This window comes from Nilaparvata lugens, chromosome 2 (assembly GCF_014356525.2).
Source record: "Nilaparvata lugens isolate BPH chromosome 2, ASM1435652v1, whole genome shotgun sequence".
Taxonomy (NCBI): domain Eukaryota; kingdom Metazoa; phylum Arthropoda; class Insecta; order Hemiptera; family Delphacidae; genus Nilaparvata; species Nilaparvata lugens.
In genome coordinates this window covers 77480716-77503311 of record NC_052505.1, presented here as the reverse complement: position 1 = coordinate 77503311, position 22596 = coordinate 77480716, and the positions used below count along the sequence as shown (strand labels likewise).

General features: G+C 33.7%; 1 protein-coding gene across 16 annotated transcripts in view; it reads left to right on the top strand.

Moving 5' to 3' along the window:
* LOC111060386 (glutamate receptor ionotropic, kainate 2) overlaps positions 1–22596 on the top strand; it is a 97611-nt gene that overhangs the window by 68019 nt on the left and 6996 nt on the right. For 2 of the 16 annotated variants that reach the window (XM_039421783.1, XM_039421785.1), the window contains exons 9-13: positions 1493–1696; positions 5995–6198; positions 8151–8351; positions 12419–12523; positions 16198–16455. In XM_039421783.1, coding sequence (XP_039277717.1) covers positions 1493–1696; positions 5995–6198; positions 8151–8351; positions 12419–12523; positions 16198–16455 — 972 coding nt within the window. Of the gene's footprint in view, positions 1–1492; positions 1697–5994; positions 6199–8150; positions 8352–12418; positions 12524–14084; positions 14349–16197; positions 16456–22596 lie in introns of all 16 variants that reach the window. The other 14 variants (XM_039421782.1, XM_039421784.1, XM_039421790.1 and 11 more) reach the window with 10 other exon arrangements.

Genomic DNA, 22596 nt, shown 5'->3' with positions numbered 1-22596 from the left:
ATTTCAGGTGGGATGATTCGTTTACCAAACAGATAAAAAATCGTAAACTTAGTTATAAGACATTTGAAATGACAAATTAACTCGAATAAGAATATTACAGCTATCTTTTCTTGGTAGAGAAAATGCTATAGGGTTGAAGATTTATTTTCGCAATTGAATTCGTTCAAACGAATTGGAATTTTTTGGACTTCACTTCTCCTTTGCATGAAGAGCATGAAGAATTTAGACGATCGAATATCCTGGTACATTGTGTAGCGTTATGCAGAGAATGAAATGAAAATCAACGGAACGGGGAATAAAAGCTAATTAATGTCTATGAATGAGTTTCACCCTTATCAATGTGAACCATTATGAGTGAGAGAATATTTTCAATTGGACTCACTCTTATCATGAACTGCGAATTGAGAATAATGGTGTAATCAATCCAACACTTTCTTGATCTTATGATACAGAATGACATACAACTATTTCATCGATTGTCCAATATTGTATATTCGTATTATTTCTACCGAGAATTTGTACTGAACAAACATGTTACGTATGACCAAAAGCAGATTCCAAACAAGATTTAGTAAGAGCATAGCCGGTATTGTCTTTGGTCAGAGTTTGTAGAAGAGCAAATTTGGCAGGAGCAGCGAATCGTAAGAATTTCTTCGACACAACTGACAAACTTCTGTATAGCAACCATACAGAATCGAACTCCAAATTAATATCTGCGTGTGTTTGTGTATTGTTGGATTAAGACTCAGTGAAACGTTTGTGCTCCAGTGTACGATACAAGGAAAGCGATTTTTTTCAGTAGCGACCTTGTTTCCTATTGTCGGCAGTACTGTTATATTCTTGGAAGACCGCCAGACTCGGGATTGGTCAGGACCCAATCAATTGTTATTTACAACACCCTTCCAGATCCAGCCATCACAACTGAAAGAAAAAGCTCACCATTTCCTTTCCGAAACCACTGCTTTTGTTTTAGTTTTTCTTCTGAGACTCTTCCGTTCCCTTTCGATTCGAACAACTTTACAACTGTGAAAGGGAAAACTAAATGCAGCCCATAATAAAGTCAGTCATAGCTATTTATCGACTCTTCTGTCTAAGAAAGTGGAAGACCTATCTATTATCAGAAACACATAGTTCCAAGAGATGTGGAAACGTGAGAAAAATAGAGTGACTCCTGTCTCCAGAAAAATATGGTTTCCTGGGATGGATCGACATTAATTCTATACATTTTTATCATATAACTTATGCATCTTGGAAACACCAGAAAACTATCTTTGAAGATGTGGGCCTTCATGAAACGCATTAGAATTAGATCATTATTCTGGCAAACATTTAGTGAACATTAGTGAAACATTTAGGATTGATGTAGTGTTGAAGAAATTACCGAGATATATAGTCAATTTCAACACTTTAACAATGTATTACGTATCCTCACACAAATTCCAATCAGTAATATCTAAATCTTTGGATAACTGAATCTCATGTTCAATTTCAGGTGGAGCTGAAGGGACTGAGTGGGCCAATTGAGTTTAAGGAGGGCAGACGAATCCAATTCAAATTGGACCTGCTGAAGTTAAAACAGCACTCACTGGTGAAAGTGGGTGAATGGAGTCCAGCCACCGGAGTCAATATTTCCGATAGAGCCGCTTTCTTCGATTCTGGTTCGATGAACGTCACTCTAGTTGTCATCACTATATTGGTCAGTTCTGTTCATTTTTGAAACTAGCTCTAATAACTCACCAATCAGTTTACTTATTACCACTTATTTTTCTAAATCACAGACGTATTTTGAGTGGATTCAAGTTTTTATTGTGCCAATAAAGTTATTTCAATTTCAATTCCTTTCAATATTCCAAGCTTATTGGTTTGAAGATATGTAACCTGATGAATCGGACTAGGCTTGTAGCGTGAATGTTGATGTTGTGGACCTTTTCCATAATTGAATATTGTGGTGTTATAAGTGGTAATAATTATAAGTTACATTGTAACTTACAGCTGATGATGTATGAGCACACACGAAACGCATGTTCCTGTAAAATATTAATTTTTATTTAATTAAAGTGGATTTTTGACAACGTTTTAAGTCTATTCAATTATGGACTAGGCTTTTTGGTTTTTATTTATTTCAATTTGAATTCATTTCAATATTCCAAGCTTATTGGTTTGAAGATATGCAATCTGAGGAATTAGACTAGGCTGTAACTAAAATAAGTCAAGTTCAAATTATACACACTTTGCCATTAAATAGTTCCGTGATCGTCTGTTTTGTTTCGTAGCTTACAAGGAATATTCCCTTGGAGAGCGAATTTCAAGAAGTCTTACACTAATTCTATTCCACATTGATATCTACTAATATACGAATTCTTCGTAGTTTCACTTCACCTTTCAAATCACTAATGGAATGAAAAAATCACACTCTTTACAAAGAATTCAGTAATATTATCGATCAGATCTGATCTTATTCAAAGCTCAAACCTCACATGCAATAGATGAATTAAGATAAAATTAAAATCTCAAATAAGAGTATTAAAACATGACAAAATTAAATTCCTTGGTACAAGTTGTTTGTTTACTCAATAACTTGAAAGAAATAGAAATGGCTATTAGAGAGTTATAATAGTTGCAATATGAATTGTTTCTCAACGAGCATTGGGTGGTAAGTTTGATGCTTGAATTTGAAAATACCTTCTATAAAGAATGCAGTGGTTTTATTGACAGATAATGACTGCGGGGTAACATTAATCAGAAGCGACAGAGTATAATAGCAGTTGAGATAAATGTCAGGTAGCAGTGTGCTGATAGCGAGTTTTTTATCGCAGTGAAAAATGATGAAAAATTCAAGCAATCAGTTGGTCAAAGGGTTGATGTTTCTCCAACGAGCGCTGGCAGCCAAAAGCGATTAATGTGTTACTGACGTAATTTCCCTGCCCGTGTGTCTCCTGTTTTAACGAAATAATCACTTTATGTCATTTCGACGCTGACATAATGTAACAGAGAATTATGAATTGTTGAAAATTCCATACACGTTCGCACCTGAGAGCAGGACCTGAATACAAATTGCTGTGAGTCTCATTTCTGTGAAGCATTAAGTTTTATCACTTGGCCATGTAGGGAAAGTGCTGCACGGTGCTTATAAACCATGGCAATAATCGTAATATATTGAAATAAATGGAAATTCGTAGTTCAAACCGATGGTTTCTTGCATGAAAAGGGAAATAAAACCGTTTTAGTAGGCCATATGTGGATAGAATATCATGGAGCACATAATCATGAACTTCATCCGGCCTTACGACACAAAGTATAGGGGTTTCTCATTGAGTTTCATCAATGAATAATCATTGATCATGAAGATCACCAAATATCCTTCAGAAGTGAATAAGTAACATAAATATCTGAGAGTTCTGCCGAAATTATCGCTTATGATATGGTGCAAAATTGATATGGAATATCATTATTTTCACAATGTGGTTAGTTTTTTACAATAAGTATTTTTACATTGAATTAAATAGTAATATATCACTGTTCTATCTAGTTTTTTCTCAAATTCAAGCAACAGTAACATTTTGACTCCTATTCAACTTAAGGGGATGAATGGTTTGGAAGCTGAGTTGTAATGTAACTTACATTGTAAACATCCAGTTGTTTAATAGAATTGTCAGGAAGCAGAACGAGAGCTCTCGTTTCAATGGAATGTTACATTGGTCCAAGTTCCCTGTATATAATGTGGCTATTCAAAAACAACATATCTGAGCAACTAAAAAGCTTTCCAGTCCACATTAAAAACATGGTGGAGTTCTTTCTTCTAGCCACAACAAATTGCATTCCACAAGAAGAGTGGAGATTCATCTTTGCGCAGAAGATACTTCCCTGCTTTGCTTTGTCGAGTTATTGTTGTGTGGCTTGACTGCTCCTAGATTATCGCTAATGGCTGCACTCTTATTTGACAAAAGAACAACTTGATGGAAAAAACACAAAGATTGATCGTCTCATATAGCATTCTATTGCCAGAGCAAAACTTTCGCCCAAAGTCAGGCTACTACGGGACCCCCACCTTCAACTCACCTCTGTTATTACTTGGGAATTACTTGGTGGGGAAAAATGAGTATATTGGAGGGGCGAAGAGTGATTCAAAGTTCAAGAGGTTGTACGTTACACAACATTTCAACTTTGAGCTATAAATAAACGCACTTGATACTAACTTGTGAAGCGGAGCAACTTTGGAACCAGAAGACTATCACACTGTTTCGATCTTCATGCAGTTCCTCTTCACAGTGGTTTGAAGCTAGATGTATTTTTATAGAGAAATAATATCATTTTCTTTGATAAAATCATACTTCAAACTGGAACACTCTATTCTATTCATTCGTACAAGCACAAAATCGAATTGAGGATAATGATAGAAACACAAGATTAAGGAATGTGGAATCCGAATAAGGACCATACACAACATTATATTTACGCTTACACTCAAGGCTACACTAGATGAACCCATGGCCTTGTTACATTCCACACAAAAATCTAGTAAGAGAAAGTAGGCTACTACTAATATTGATTCAGGTAGTTTAGACAAGGAAAAGAGTATTGCACTTATTAATTCACTAATAATCTCTGAATGATTTTTCAAAAACATTCAGTCATCTAGTAAATGTACATAATATTTTGTACTTGGTAACAATTATATACAAATATTTTGTACAATGGTAACATCTCGAGTTACACCAAATTAGCCTTCGGTTTGTCATGTAGATATCGTTAATCTTACTGATATGCTGAATTTTGGTATATTATTCACTTACATTTCATTTGTGATTCAATCAAATTGAATTCTTTCGAATCATACATGAAGTAACCATAGTTATTGAAAAAGACTCAAGTTCGAAAAAATAGAATTATTTTATTGCTGTTTCCCAAGTCATATCTCAAATAATTCTCCATCTCTTTTTTCTTTGGGTACTTTGCCTTCACTGTATTATCCTTCATTCTGTATAGGAAAAATTCTTCACCTTTATCTTTCTTATGTAGTTTCTTCTCATGAAATATGATTGCATCATCCACCAGAAATGTATCGTATCTATCTTTGCTTACTGACAATATTAAAAAAAAAACAATATTAAAATTGATTGTCGATGTTGAAAAACTTATCTGATATAGGTAGTCGTTTCTTCTCATGAAATATGAATGCATCATCCACAAAAATTTATCGTATCAACCTTTGCTTACTGACAATATTAAAATAAACAATATTCAAAATGAATGACAATTTTGAAAAACTTATCTGATATACCTCTGATATTTGAACTTCCCAAAGCATCTATGATGTAACAACTTAATCGATCGTTGATACCAATGCATCAAATGATCTCAATATGTCATTGATGAGAATGGCATCAAGCTGTAAATAAAGGTTTTCAGAGGATACCTAAATTTATTATTTCCTGATAAATAAGAGTAGTCCTCACCAAAAAGTCATTGATATGCTGTAAAATTGATGTTTCTCATCATAAACGCGTCCCATTATGTTCTATACTTATGTTCCAACAGAACAACGTTATATAAGTGATGAAACCTTTTTAATGAAATCGAAAAGTCATGTTATGCAGAGAGAAACTCTTGTTGTTCACATATTTCCAGAACACCCTTAAGTCACAACCGGACCCCTCACACCAGACGTAGGTAGCACGGTACGAATGTATTTGGTGATTCTTTGTTATGTATTTTGTTCACTGTGTGACCTTGTCAATTGTCAATGTTGGTTCACGAAAGTGAAATTCATTAATTTTCATTCTTACTATTTTATTTTCATTTTTACGTAGGAGAAGACTTCTCTTTCAATACCGGATACCTGGTATCAATACCTGGTAACTGGATTGTGATAATCATAGAGTTAGTGTGTAGGACCTTTTTTTCTGAATCCATTACAAGACTCAAAATTGTTTCATGGATCAGAACTTTGCATAGAGAATCCATAACTAGCCGATGTCATTTTGTATGAAGTAGGAAATACCGTACGTGATGATGAGATATGGGAAAAATTACACCGGCAACTCAAGGTTCTACGGGTTTTGCGTAGACTTACTGGAGCGCGTCTCAAAAGAGGTTGGCTTCGACTACATTCTGGATTTGGTTCCCGACAAGAAGTACGGAGCACAGGACCCGGGCACTGGCGAATGGAACGGCATGGTTCTCCAGTTGATGAAGCACGTACGCTCTTAATTACATGTACTTCATGTGTGTGTGTGTATTACTGCGCTTCCTATTTGCAATTTTCACTGCAATCATGTAAAATCACTCAAAAATCACTCATCTTCGTTGTTGTGATCCTTTCAACTAGAATCCCGATCATAATATTATTGTAGAATTGATAATAATGATTGTAAAATTATTAATGTAGAGTGTGAAATATAATTTCAATCTTCCTTTCAAATTATGAAAATTGGATCGTAATGTTTTTGTACCGTAAGAACTGATAATAATTTATTATTGTAGAGTGTGATATCTGTGTGACTTAGTATTTCGATGTTTCTTTCAAATTATGAAAATTGGATTCGACTCCCTCACCACACCGTTTCCTCTACCCAACACAAATCTTCATCAAGTAGTTTTCACTGTTGCTAGAAGATGATATCATTTTTAAAATTCATGTTCTTTGTTAAATAATAGAGGTGATAAGTGTCTCGGTTGATAATGAGATCATCCATCCAACACATTAAGGCCCGGTTGCACAAAAGCCGGTTGAATTTCAATCGTGATTAATCTTACTTTAACCAATCAGAGATGCTTTTCAGAAAAAATGCTTCTCTGATTGGTTCTCGTGAAATTAATTAGAATACAAATTCAACCGGTTTTTTGTGCAACCGGCACTAAGTATTTGAATCGGAGATTCAACCTTTTTTCAATCGGAGATACTTGTGAACTTGAATCATTTTTTCAACTAAAAATGAATGAATGTTTTGTGTAAGGATTCTGTAATGAATTCGAGTCATAAGACAATCCAGCTAATTATCAAGTGTGGAAATTGAATTCTCCTATCATCCAAATATTATTTTGTGTCGTGTGTGAGAGCTACAGTAGCCTACTGGAATCAACAAGGGATTGTTAATTTGAGTTACACTTCAATTCAGCGAATGAACGCTTAATTTCAACAGAGCGAATGAACGTCTACAGACACTTGTTGATTCCACCTCGTCTTAGCTCATTTACCTTACACTGGCAGGCAACCCCCCACCCCTCGCACATCCCTACGCCCGTCATCGCCGAAATATTCGATTTCTGGAACAATGAACATCTCCATCAGTCTGGAACTAATGCTAGTCGATTTCATATTCAATCAAGTCCCAATGTGATGTCATCTTTTTGCAGTCAAATGGAATATTTTATTCGGTAGCTATACGGGGGCGTAGATTATTCCAATGACTAGGTCTGAATCATTCTCTTCTTTTTGAACGAATCAGAATTCATTACATCATTTTTCAAAGGATTTTTTGATCATCGTACCAGCCTCCTACAGAGCTTGTCTAATCAATATCAAGTGTCTACATTTTCATTTTCACAAACAACTTTTTACAATTTTCGGGCAATAACTCGTACAATAATGTGCAATTACCGAACGTGAAAATATAACTCTCCTTCAATTATGGAAACTAAATGAAGAAGGATAAGCTCAGCATCAATAATAATAATATTCGTATGGCTTTTATTGGTGGTGAGTTCCTGACGGAAGCTCCTCCTCGCCTGAATTTGTCATTTGAGCCGTCAATGGGCCTTACGACTGTCGTACTTCAGCTGGGACCGACAGTTTAACATGCCCATCCGATAACACGGGTCAGCATCAAGAACTTACTGTAAACTTGACCAGATTCTGAAAGAACAGTATTCAGTATCTAAAAACTGAAAAAGAAATTGACGATCACTATCATAGCCACCTCTAATACAGGTGGCTGTATTACACCTGTATTAGAGGTGGCTATGTCACTATTCATATTCACTATCGTACTTATTTGTTTAATATTTATGATTGACGAATAACACAACATCAATCAAAATACTGTACAACCTAATTCTATTCTCAAATATCAAATAATATACATCATGTTGTGTAGTTTTGTCGTTTTGTAGTGTTTTCTGGCATCAATTACATTGTTGATAGTGTTTAGGAAACGCCATACGTGATGATAAAAGAGGAAGAGAACACAACATCGCAGAAATACGAGGGCTTCTGCATTGATCTGTTGAGGGAGATAGCCAATATGGTGGGCTTCGAGTACCAGATCCAATTGGTACCTGATGGAAAGTACGGCGTTTTCGACCATGAGACTGGGGAGTGGAATGGAATAGTTAGGCAGCTTATGGATAAGGTACCATCGTAACCACTGTTTCCGGAATGTGCATGCAAATCTGCATGGGCAAATCTAATCATGATTCGTTCTCAATTTTCAGGGGAAATACTGAATTCAATTATGCAATCAATCACAATATCTACAGTTTCCAAAAATGTTGGATTATAACTCCTGTACTGCTTTATGAATATAATATAATATTATAATAAGTCTCCTGTAATAGATTATATCAATGTACCTAGAATACATCTAGGTAATACAATTATAGGTAAATACACAATCCTAGGTAGGTACTTTGGAATATATAATGATTTTTTCTCAAATAATTAACATCAGAAAATACTATATTCAAGTAGTAGCTTAGACTAAAAGTGAACATATCTGTGGTCGGATCTGTAAGGTTAAATCTGTGGTAGTAGGTACAGTACTTGTAAAAAAATATTCAGGAGAAACGTTTTAACTTTTAAGATTCTTTTTGGGATTAGTGCACAGAAGCTCCTACTCGTATATGCATGGCTTATCAGTTGAGTTTGTAAGTGACCCAGTTTGCCAACTTCACCATTGACTCTCCATACTTATGATTTTCTCATTTCAATTTAGGAGTATGAAGTACATTGTTATGTATTACATCAAAACCCAAGTTGAAAACTCATAAGCTTTCTATCACATTACTCACCTCTCATCACATAGCAATAATAGATTTTTTTCTTATATTTGATGAAAAATTTATAATATGGCTTTCGTAATTCCATTGATTACCAGGTTATCTATTTGTTCGGATAAGAGTCTCCTTTTGATATTCAGTCTCTCGTAACAGAATTCTATAAGAAAGGACCTGATCCGGATCCAAATAGTTCGATTGTTTCATGAACAATAAATTGTTAATAGAATTTCGATGATCTCTTCAATTGAAATTTAATTCGAGAATCATGTCAATCCAAGAAAAGGATGAAACACTGTCCTATTTTGAACTCTTAACGAATTCAATCGAGTGAACAATTTCTTAAATGAATGGAGCTTTCAAATTTTCGAATTTTCCATTTTTCAAAAAGAAGAGGGAAAATGAAATGTGAACACTTTGTTGGGCAAGGCGTGAAAACAGCTCATTACATCTGAAGAAAAGCTTTGAAGGCGACGACAGTGTGATGAAGACGCATCTCCGGAGAAAGAACGGAAATTTGTTGTCAACTCTTGAATGAGAATGAAGTGTATTTCGGCTCCTTGTTTCACAACATCCATTCACATCTTGCACTGCTTCCTTTCAGGATCGCCTCATCCTATGAACATGATGGAACTTATGAAATGAGAGAATAAAGCAGAAAGCTATATAGCTGAATAATGCTTGTTATACACTATATACTATAGAACAATCTTCTAAAAGTGGAGAATATCGTTGTCTCATTATGATTCATTTTACAAGATAGTATCTAGTCAAATAGGGTTCATTTCCACTCTTGTGACTTGTGTGTAAATTATCATGAACCAATTGAATCTACTTTCCTTTTCAGGAGTATTATAGATTATTTTCTTTCTCTTGGTGTAAAAATATCTCCATGTGATGAAAATGACTTGAGGAAAAACTTTCTGAAGAGTGATCACCAATGCTTTGTCCAGTAGTTTTCAGACACTACTTGTCAACAGGTCAGCACTAATGCATTAGTGAGCTCTCTGATATGGAACTCTTCAAAGACAATTTCTTTAAAGAAAGATCCCAAGATTCACATTATGTTATTGATTTTCATTGACTGATTATGATGATTCCCATTAACTAATCAATATTGTAATAAATTTGAATTCAACGATAAGGTTCATCTTCAATTGAGATCGCTCATCGCACCAACGTAGCCTTCCTATCCAATCTCCTATCGTCTATAAATGCCAAATTTCCTGATGACTTCGAGAGTAGTTTCCTGTTGCTAGCTGACTGAAGCAATAACTAGGTTTCCTTGCTAGCGCAATTCAAGCAATATGCATTTGATCGATCGTTAGAGTGATAATATTGCTGAAGTATTATATAATCAGTTTCCTAGATTGACCTAGATTGTGAGATTGGATTATTAGACCCACTTCTCTATAAAGATCGAAAACAGTTTTCTCTCATAAACGGTAGCCTACATAAATAATCAGTCGAGCTACGGCTAGGCCAACACCAAAATAATTGCATTTCTATTATTTTCAATTATTCTCATTTCTATACTTATTGTAAGTAACCAAATGAGTTGATCTCTAAATTTCTCAAATGGTTTGATACTGATCAATATTCATTCAATAGACAACTGATAAAAATAATCAGTGGTGATAAAAGATAGCCGTATGAAGCATTCAGAGTATTGTTTTATCTTTTTAGAAAGCACGGAGAACAAAAATATTCAAAATCAAGGAAGACTTAAAATTTTGAGATGAGCTTTCAATAGCTCATTTGTCATTTTTCTGAAAGATAGAATGAAAATCCTATCATGGTAATAATATGATTTCGACTATGTTATCAGTAAGTGCAGGGCCCGATATCGAATGTAAGGCCAATGATAAAAACATACTAATATTATAGGACTTATTGAACTAATGTTTGAGTACCTTTTTAACTAAAAAGGAAATTGGAATTAGAAGACTATCATTTTCTGTACAGTAGGGAGAGAAGTGCCGTGCTATGACTTGATTCTAGAGCGAAAACGGCAAGAAAAAGAATGACAAAGTATTCTTAATTTTTGACTTGAGTCCAAAAACAGCTCTGAAAGGAGAGCTAAAAGCCGCCGGCTATTGATTTCCATATAAATCAGGGAAGGCTTCTCGCCAGAGCTTTTTTGGTGCAAATTAATTCGAACTTTATCAAATGAATTATTAAGCGAGTGTGACAGCAATAAACTTTTAAACTTTTCTGAGCTATTCAGGAATGAAATTATTCTTTCGCTGTGTTTCAACCGGAAAAGAGTAACAAAAACTGCGGCAGATTCTGAAATGTAGCCTATCAGCGTGAAAATATTTTCTCAGCAAACTATTTTTCTATTAATATGAGTCAACAATAAATTATCAAAGAGATTGAAAATTGTTCTCCATTACAATAAATTAACTCAAAAAGTAGTTTAGATTAGTTCAGATCATTAAAAGTAATAGAGCGAGAGAAAAAATGTAGAAGTATAAACGTTCCAGTCTCCTTCCTTCTGTAGTAGTTTGACTGTCATCAAATTGAATTTGTATCAACCAATTATCACAACGAATTATTCTGATTACGATAAAATGGAAACAGTGCTTCAGACCAAGACAATCAGTATTGAAGATTATTCATATACATGTTATTTCAAGAGAAAAATCAACTCTCATAGGTTCTATTAAAATTGATTATTTGTTCTCTTTATCGATCACTATTGATTTTTTCTTCAAAATCAATCTAAGATACCACTACTTAGCAAGTTAAAATATTCATGAATGGTTTCATAAACCAGCTCTGGTAATAATTGTCGGAGCCGATAAGCAAGTGAAATTACAAAAATCAGTTGCAAACAAAGAGTTGAGAAAGTTTAATATATCAAATTTAATTAAATCAAATCAAGTTTATAAAATTATAGTGGTGAAGAACAGAAATATCAACTTTCAAAACAAAAAACTACTCTTCACAATGAATTATTTGCATGAATGTTCAACTTCAATATCAATCAAATGTTGGAAAGATATTGTTTTTTAGGATTATTGGAATTGTTGTTATTATTGTCAAAATCTACAAGAATACTAGAATTTCATTCTATTTGTCATCAATCTTTTCGAGTGTCGTACTTCATTCATACTCTTATAATATTGATCACTATTATTCTTGCTTGCTAATTTAGAATTTGTGCACAAATATTGATCAATATTATTCTTACTTGCTAATTTAGAATTTGTGCACAATAATTTATCAATCATGAAGAATAATACTGCTCGCTGTATTGCCACAAAATACGAACCTTGATTTCTGTGTTGTAACATTATTCCATGTATAGTTTGTTTTTCTATACAGACGATTCATAACCTATCATTTTACAAAATGTAGCTTTTATAATATTCCATTTTTGTTGGTAACATTCCGTATTTATCTTCATTCTTGTTCACAGAAAGCCGATTTGGCAGTTGGATCAATGACAATAAACTATGCTAGAGAAAGCGTTATAGACTTCACCAAACCGTTCATGAATTTAGGAATCAGTATTCTTTTCAAGGTAAGAGAAGTTTTAAAATTGCACACCTATAAAATATTATGCAACAAATATTATATTAAATAACCAATGATTTGAATGTACACTGTGTTTTCATAATTATTTATCAATTTTATTTTAAAGTTTATAGTACCTATTCACTGGTTGTCATGAATATAATAGTCCTGAGCTAAATTTACTCTGTGACTCAATTCCCAGACGTGTAGATTTCCACGTGAGATGAGCAAGATCATTGGAAGAGGGTAACAAATTACCCTTGTTTGAAAGCAAACGTTGATCAATGATAGGTCAAGTTGTCTTTATCAGCAGTTTGGCATTGAAGGATTTCCTCAATTTCTATGGCTTTGGGGGAGTGGAGAGTTTAGGAAGCCATAGACAAGCCGATATCTATGAGACACCTTCTTTGGTAGAGTGAACTGCTAGGCCTACTCAACAGTACTTTAACTCACCCTCCATAAAGTCTCTTAATATAATATGTCTGAGATGGGATTATGAAATACAACTTTGTGTGATCGAAATGGATAAAATATTATATGCTTTCATTTACCGGTACAATTGTATCCATACTGATGAAGAAAAATAATTGGTTTTGTTCTTGAAATTCTTTGTTTCCAATATTCTTTTGAATACGGTACGTTCATTTATTAGTTGTACAATAGAGAAAATATATCATAAGAAGATATCCCTTGATATAGGGTGTCTATATTACAAATTTCACTGTTAACTCAAGCCGATAGTCCTAGTAGTTATTTTTCATAAAGCTATGTGACGCTGGAAGTCTCTCATACTGTGCCGTTCTTACTTTCACCCGGCCAAAACAATAACACTGTAATAGACAGTAGTCAACAGTAATCGGCTTGAGTTAACAAAAATCTGCTTAATCGGCTTGAGTTAACAAAAATCGGCTTAAATATAGAACATGAACGACCTATACCATGGAATTTATTTTTATGCTATATTTTTTCTATGGTTGTACTTAAAGAAGTAAAGAAACTGAATGAATAACTGATGCAAGTTATATCACACATGTACCTCGACAAACACACTTTGTAGATGCAATAAATATTATTGCTTTATGATGATCAGATATAATAATGTTTGTACTTACATTTCACTGTGCATTTTTCTTCACCACCAATAATCACATTATTTGTTTGAATTAATAGAATCGCATCTTCAACAAGCCTAATTTGTTTAAGATGTGATTGAAACATTTATATTGTTTAAGAAAACCTTGAACAGATTATGAGCACGATCCCTGGAGCTCTGGTCCTGACCGTGATACCAGCAGTATTGTGTGATGACTAAGAAGATATCTCACTTCATACAGTATCATTACTTAGAAGCTTTGACCAGTCTAATAGTCTGGAGCGTCGCCACTTCAGTATTCTTGCTATCGCTACGAAGTCTGGTCGTAGGTTCGAATCCCACTATAGATGTGTTTATTCAATTGTTTATCCTGCAACTCATAACCCCAAATCGAATCCATTTTTATCCGGGGTCATAGCACAAAATAATCATGTTTTCTCTTTTGTTTTGCCGTCCAATATGATTCCACATGCAGGTACCAACAGACAAAGAATCTCGTTTCTTCACATTCCTGGATCCTCTGGCGTTGGAGATATGGCTGCTAGCGTTCGTGGCATTTGTGTCAGTGTGCCTTTGCCTGTACGCTATATCACGCTTCTCGCCCTACGAGTGGTACAACCCGAAACCTTGGAAGGGAAAGGATGATCCCAGGCTAATGGTCAACACGTTTTCGCTCAGTAACAGTGTCTGGTTCATCACTGGTACTTTACTGCGTCAGGGAGCTGGATTAAACCCAAAGGTGTCTGTCTCTTGGTGCACTGCTCGAGTCCTACTTACTGCCTGAATGTACTAACAGCATGTTTCTTGTTCACGTTGCCGATTTTGTGTTGTAGTATTAAAATGAGCACTTATGAACACTATTCTGAGAAAGTTCTATTGAAGCGTTCTGACTCAGTTTCTGCGCTGATAAGCTATCGCTTAGATAAGTTGAGGCTGTGCAAATGCTAAAAAAAAACTTTCTACTAGTGACATTTTTCATAGTTTTTCGATTTGTATACTATCAAATTCCTAAATTCCCAGCAGTTTCATGAAAATTTGTTTTCCTTAGTTTATTGTTAAAGTTAGCATTAATTCTACTTATGTATTTTATTATTTGTAGGCACCTGCTGTAAAATCTTTCAGGTTTAGCGGGACCAATTTTGTGATGCATTTAACTGAATAAAATGATTGATTGATCAAGCTATCAAAATGAAAAATTATTTTTCCTATGCCCTATCCCAAAAATTCAAACTTTATGCGCTCATATCTCAAAAAGTAATAGTCGGAAAACCATTTTTCCTGAGAAACTATTTTCATTTTGATAGCTTGATTGTATACAAATCGAAAAACTTAAAAAAATGTCACCAGTAGAAAATTGCACAGCCTTAAGAATGAAGCGCCTGCCACTCCCGTTGAAAAGTCTACTACTTGAACAAACTCCTCTGAATATGGTTCATAAGTTGAAAAATCGATTCATGGTGGTTCGGAACCCACCTAAAACTGTAAGTCCACTGATCATCATCCGTCTCATTACCAACGCAAAAGTTCATGAGTGGCTGGTTCTCAGTTGTTGGAAATATTCGAAGAGTATCTACTTCCTCATTTTAAAAAACACAAAGCATAATATACTTGAAAAATTGGAGCCAAATCAATTCTGACTTATAATTTCCTAGCAGAAATCATACAATCATAAGCTTGATCTGATTAACTTATCACAGCCAATGAATTATTATTCTATGACCATAATATTATAGTGGAGTTCTATTCATTATACAGAGGTGACCAAAAGGGGGAGGGCAAGGACGCAGACTACGTCCTTGAAACTCTTGGTGGGGGGTTCAAAAACCATCCTTAGTGGGGGGTTTCACCAAAAAAGAGCAGTTGTGTTCAATAGATCGACTGACGACATAGAAATTGATTAATTGAAATTTTAGTTATTTATGAGGGGGGCACGTCCGATGGGGCTTCAAACCCCATTATTTGGAGTTGAGAGATGGTACCAAAACAGGATAGATCAGGTATAATATAACGTTTCACGGCTGACGACCTAAAACTTTCAGTGAGATAAGTGCTATTTAGGGAGGGGGGGTGTAGTGTCCTTGTGATTGGAAACACTGCTTTTGGAGCATAAACATTTTTCGTGACGATTGTGAAAGTGAAGACCTTAAAAAGACATAACTTCATTTCAGACTTCAAAACTTATAAAAACACTTCACTTGAATGGGTTACTTTTTAAAAAATTAATAAAAACAATATGAAAATCTTGTAGTACCCTTTATTTTTTTAAAAAACTTTGAAATCGTTCAACTATTAAAATACAAATACTGTACTTTGAATTAAAATTTAAAAAAAATAAAGGCCCATGTAAGTGAAGTGTTTTTATGAGTTTTGAAGTTTGAAATGAAGTTATGTCTTTTTAAGGTCTTCACAGTTATAATTATAATAATTTACTCTTTCTAAAAATTAAGAATGGAGAACAATGATATAGTAACACCGATACGTAACGCCTCCAATCAATGACAGTATGGATGCTTTGTGTTTGAATGCAAACGACTTGATACAGGTCCGATTGAAGGGAGACATAGCATGAAGGGTTGAGCATGTTGCAGGTGCCGACGTCTGCGCCGACGCGGCTGTTCTCGTTCATGAACCCGCTGGCGGTGGAGATCTGGCTGTACGTGTTGGCCGCATATGTCCTCGTCTCCATCACCATGTTCATAGTGGCACGCTTCTCGCCCTACGAGTGGCACAATCCGCACCCCTGCGAACTTGAGAACGATCTGGTCGAGAACCAGTTCTCGCTGGCCAACAGCTTCTGGTTCACGATCGGCACTCTCATGCAGCAGGGATCCGATCTCAACCCCAAGGTAATGCCACTCACAACGCTGGCCGCCCCCAACTACCCTCTTGTTCTCTTGACATCACACTGTTTTATCACATTTCAACCAAGCAGAATGCTTACAAATCAATAACTTTATTATCAATAGATAATTTTAACAATATTAATGAAGAAATAATTTCATAGTACACTGCTTTAAAAACGTTTTTATGTAAACACTTACGGTATATAAAACACAAAGCATAATATACTTGAAAAATTGGAGCCAAATCAATTCTGACTTATAATTTCCTAGCAGAAATCTTACAATCAAAAGCTTGATCTGATCAACTTATCACATTTAATGAATTATTATTCTATGACCATAATATTTTAGTGGAGTTCTATTCATAATACAGAGGTGCCCACAAGGGGGAGGGCAAGGACGCAGACTACATCCTTGAAACTCTTGGTGGGGGGTTCAAAAACCATCCTTTGTAGGGGGTCTCACCAAGAAAGATCAGCAGTGTTTGATAGATAGACTGACGACATAGAAATTGATTAATTGAAATTTTAGTTATTTATGAGGGGGGCACGTCCGATGGGGGTTCAAAACCCATTCTTTGGAGTGGAGAGATGGTACCAAAACAGGTCAGAGAAATATAAGAATCACGTTTCACGGCTGACGACCTAAAACTTTCAGGGAGATTAGTGCTATTTAGGGAGGGGGGGGTGTAGTGTCCTTGTGGTTGGAAACACTGCTTTTGGAGCATAAACATTTTTCGTGACGATTGTGAAAGTGAAGACCTTAAAAAGACATAACTTCATTTCAGACTTCAAAACTTATAAAAACACTTCACTTGAATGGGTTACTTTTTAAAAAATTAATAAAAACAATATGAAAATCTTGTAGTACCCTTTATTTTTTAAAAAAACTTTGAAATCGTTCAACTATTAAAATACAAATACTGTACTTTGAATTAAAATTTAAAAAAAATAAAGGCCCATGTAAGTGAAGTGTTTTTATGAGTTTTGAAGTTTGAAATGAAGTTATGTCTTTTTAAGGTCTTCACAGTTATAATTATAATAATTTACTCTTTCTAAAAATTAAGAATGGAGAACAATGATATAGTAACACCGATACGTAACGCCTCCAATCAATGACAGTATGGATGCTTTGTGTTTGAATGCAAACGACTTGATACAGGTCCGATTGAAGGGAGACATAGCATGAAGGGTTGAGCATGTTGCAGGTGCCGACGTCTGCGCCGACGCGGCTGTTCTCGTTCATGAACCCGCTGGCGGTGGAGATCTGGCTGTACGTGTTGGCCGCATATGTCCTCGTCTCCATCACCATGTTCATAGTGGCACGCTTCTCGCCCTACGAGTGGCACAATCCGCACCCCTGCGAACTTGAGAACGATCTGGTCGAGAACCAGTTCTCGCTGGCCAACAGCTTCTGGTTCACGATCGGCACTCTCATGCAGCAGGGATCCGATCTCAACCCCAAGGTAATGCCACTCACAACGCTGGCCGCCCCCAACTACCCTCTTGTTCTCTTGACATCACACTGTTTTATCACATTTCAACCAAGCAGAATGCTTACAAATCAATAACTTTATTATCAATAGATAATTTTAACAATATTAATGAAGAAATAATTTCATAGTACACTGCTTTAAAAACGTTTTTATGTAAACACTTACGGTATATAAAACACAAACAACAGATAGTTTCGAAACTTATATTATAAATTGAATCTACAATATTATGAAGAAATAACTTCATAGTAGCTACCCTGCTTAAAAACGTTTTTACGTAAACATATTATAATTAGAATCTACAATATTAATGAAGAAAGAATTCCATAGTACCCTGCTTTAAAAACGTTTTTATGTTAACACTTATATAAAACATAACAACTAGTTTTGAAACTCATATTATAAATAGAATCTACAATATTAATGAAGAAATTACTTCATAGTACCCTGCTTTGAAAACGTTTTTATGTAAACACTTATATAAAACATAAGAACTAGTCTCAAAACTCATATTATAAATAGAATCTACAATATTAATGAAGAAATAATTTCATATAGCCTACCCTGCTTTGATAATGTTTTTTTGTAAACACTTATATAAAACACAACAACTAGTTTCAAAACTTAGTTTTTGCAGAAACACTTGAAAGCTGAAACTAGTTGCTGTGTTTTATATTATAAGTGTTAATATAAAAAGTTTTTTTTCTATATGGGAGTATTCCATTATTAATCAAATTCAACTAGCCCCATTGAAATTCTTTATCAGAATTTACAATATGGAATCTCTATTATATGAAAGCTTACCATAGTAGAATTAAAGCAACCTCTGACTTGGAGGGATATTCGGAGCAATAAAGAGATGAAGGGAGATGGAGAACCAGTTCATCCAATTAGAGTGATGAATAGAGAGAGTCATAGGAAGATGCGCGGTGTTGCCATCATCAAAATTGATATGGTCACTTGATAATGGGATGTATAGATGAAACCGGTTGTGTCATCAGAGAAAACACAAGGATAAGGGTATTGTTTCCATATAATAAAACTAACAAGCAGGCCTAAAAAAAGAAAATAACTTTATCGTTATTTATTCAAATGGCATCGTGTAGTTATTTTTGAAGATTGAGAATATTATGTCATTATCTTTAAAGGATGAACACGAGTTAATAATTATTTATGTTTTCAAACTTTTCTCCCACTCCTTATAAGTTTACTCTTCAAAACTACAATTTAATGATAAATATGAAAGACATATGTATTGAAAGACAAATAAATCTAATTCACCAATAACTAAGATGCATTAATGATTATTTTCAATTCAATAATACAATTTCAACCATGATAGGTGATGATACATTCCAATATTGAAATATTGAAATGATGTCAAGGAACAAAGGATAATTATAAAATTAAACAAGAGGCCTATCATTTAGTTGCAAAAGCTCATCAAGCTTTATTTTTTCTAGAGAATAAGCACCCAAAACGCTTAGAGACCTAGCATGATTTGTAAGTAATTTGAATAGTACTAGAGGTAATATTTTTGTCGTAACATGATGTAGAAATTCGAAATTTATTTTTGTGAGCTATAGCTATTTCATTATTTTTTATGCTTACCATGTTTCGCTGAATATGAGTATAACTTGAGCCAACTATAAGATGTCGTCTCTACTTTCACTTACAGTACTATATGCATGTAGAGCTATAATTTCAATGGAAATTAGTTCCGTAGCCTATGAAATTTCTCATCATCATAACAATATTGAACTGTTGAATACCGTACATCATAATATTACTGTACTTTGTAACTTTTGATTATATTTGAAATAATGCAATTATTTCATTTTTCATACAGTTTGATCTTTCTCTCAACCACAACTACAGAAACTGTTGTTAACTAATCTTACTAACTTTGTTAACTAATAGTCTTACTATTGAGTGCTTAGGTCTGTATGGAAAATTAATAACTTCAAGGTATTTCGAATGAGTAAACTCATCGAAAACCATACGGATTTGTTCTATGAGATGTTCTTGGTTTAGAGGACTTCTTAATTAATATTAAGGAACAGGCGTTAATAAGAGTGAATATATTTGATGTCGTATCATTTTTCATTATCTTTAAAAAATCTTTTTTTCCAAGTTCTATTTGAGAAAAAATGATTATCCATTTATTTTAACATAAATTATTATGTATTTGCAATACGACATAGTTTTGTTCCAAACTTCCAATGAATCCATTAGCCTACAATATGATCCACATTATTGTTATAAATCTCACATAATACAAATCTAGGCATTTATAATAGATTTATGATAATGAATTTTATTGTGGGCTATTTTGTGATCGGATTTACTCATGTAGTCTACTTATCAAGATAAACTTATTAGACAAATAGAATAGGAAGGCAAAGCATGAATTATTGAGGTACGGTAGCATGGATTGTAGTTCAATCAAATCATTTGAAGTAAATTGAATTAATGTTTAATATTATATTGAAGGATTGAAAACACAATGTAGAGATCACACATATTACAATCATTCAACAAAAATATTCACTCATCCATTACTAGAAACACAAATCCTTCTCATTTCTATCTCGGTTTCATTAGAATTGCGAAGTCCTCTAATAAAATATACAGATGACGTGGAGAGGTGCCCACACACTCCTATAAATGCATATTATCGCCTAGCTCGGCGTGCTATAAGATACTGTGAATATTGTATTTCTAGCAAAGACATTTTAGAGTTGGTGTTATAGGACTTCTAAATTTTAAAGAACCAGTACCGTACTCTATTCGAACAATGTATTTAACCCATACCCCTTGTATATGCACTTCAATGTATCATAAACTTGAGCATGCGATATAGACTGTATTAATAATTTCATCCCTCTACACAATAATATTGAATACATACCTGGGTGCTTATTCTCGATAAAAAAATCACGAAAATCAATAAACAGCGTGAAAAAGTGGCATTACCTTTCAAACACATCACTTCCATGTTCCATCCAAAAACAAAATATGCATGCTCTGTGTAGATACTCTCACAAATTGAACCGCCATCAAATACTGTATAGAATCACTCAAATATTGTATAGAATCACACGTCTCATTACAAAACATTACATCTCATATTTATAGAATATCAAAATTATATGGGTCAATTTGATTACATTATAGATACTAATTCAACATTCCAATTTATTTTCAAATCAAAGTGTTAAGTACCATATCCTATTCCGCAAAAAAGCATAAGTTCAATAAGTGTCTTTTTTCTTCAGGGCTACTTTTAATACAAATAAAAATATAAATCCCAGTACCCTTTTAAATTATTCTGTCACAACATTTTCCGGACATTCGGACATTAAACAAATTTTCAAAATGTCCGAAACATATTGTGACAAAATAATTTAAAAGGGTACTGAGATTTATATTTTCGTGTAATAAGTGTTATGGAATAATATAACCGTATCATCGCATCACAATATATTTTTATTCTCCTTTGCCGTTGTACCGGTATCTTGCAAAGTCAATACAACTTTAAACTAAAACAATAAATGTAATTTAAAATTTGATTAATCAGTACATACTAAAATCAAATATAATTTTTTCTCGAATATAAGAGGGTACTGAATGATATTTTTATTTCCTCTCAATAAATCGATCATAGATTTGAATCAGCATTCATATGATGATATAAAAGGTAATATTTGATAATTCATACAATGATTGGCTTCCTAAATGAATCGCTATTATGAAAATAATTCAATGATTCATTGATTTTATCCTTATCATAAAAACTTCTAGAACTCATTAATATAATTTGCTATTTTTATAATGAAATACCCTTGAACTCATTAATATAGTTTGCTATTTTTATAATAAAATACTCTTGATCTTGATACTGATTCTAAATTGAAATGAGAGCACATAATTTTATTACATTGATATTGGAGCACATTTATCTCGTTAATAAATAACAATCCTTAGTTATTAATAATATAATATGCCTGCACCTCCAGCAATTAGTCGGTGTTTCTTCGTGTAATATTGTTTGATACTCGTAGGCCTATAAATATATGTACAAGACGACTATCAATATCAATATTTGATAAGATCACAAACTCAGTCTTCTGCTCGCTGTCATGTTCCAATTCTCATAGATGAATTATTATGAACTATATAATACTGATTTGCTTCAAAGTAGACAACTAATCTAGGCTTCTCATGAAGATTACTCATGTACTTTCTCTATTATGTAATCGGAAATTGATATGAAAATTATCGAATGTCTAGAGTTTCAGTTAAAGCCTATTGACCAGATAGTATAAAAAATATAATTGAACTAGATTACTGTAAATTTATTTTACTTATTGAATATAACAAATTCAAAATTCTTCATCTAAATCAATGATGATATTTATTTTTATTATTTCAAATTTGAATCTAGAATTCAAATCCAATAATATTATCATAGAGAAAGAAAGAAAGCATAAGTGCTTTACCTTTTTTTTGTTATGGCTACTCTTAAAAAATATCAAGAAATGAAAATCTAAGAAATGGGTTCTTGGATTTTCAATTCTTCATAAATGAGTGCTTTATATACGTCAAATTGGCCATCTCATGTATGCTTTAACATGCTGTAATAATTA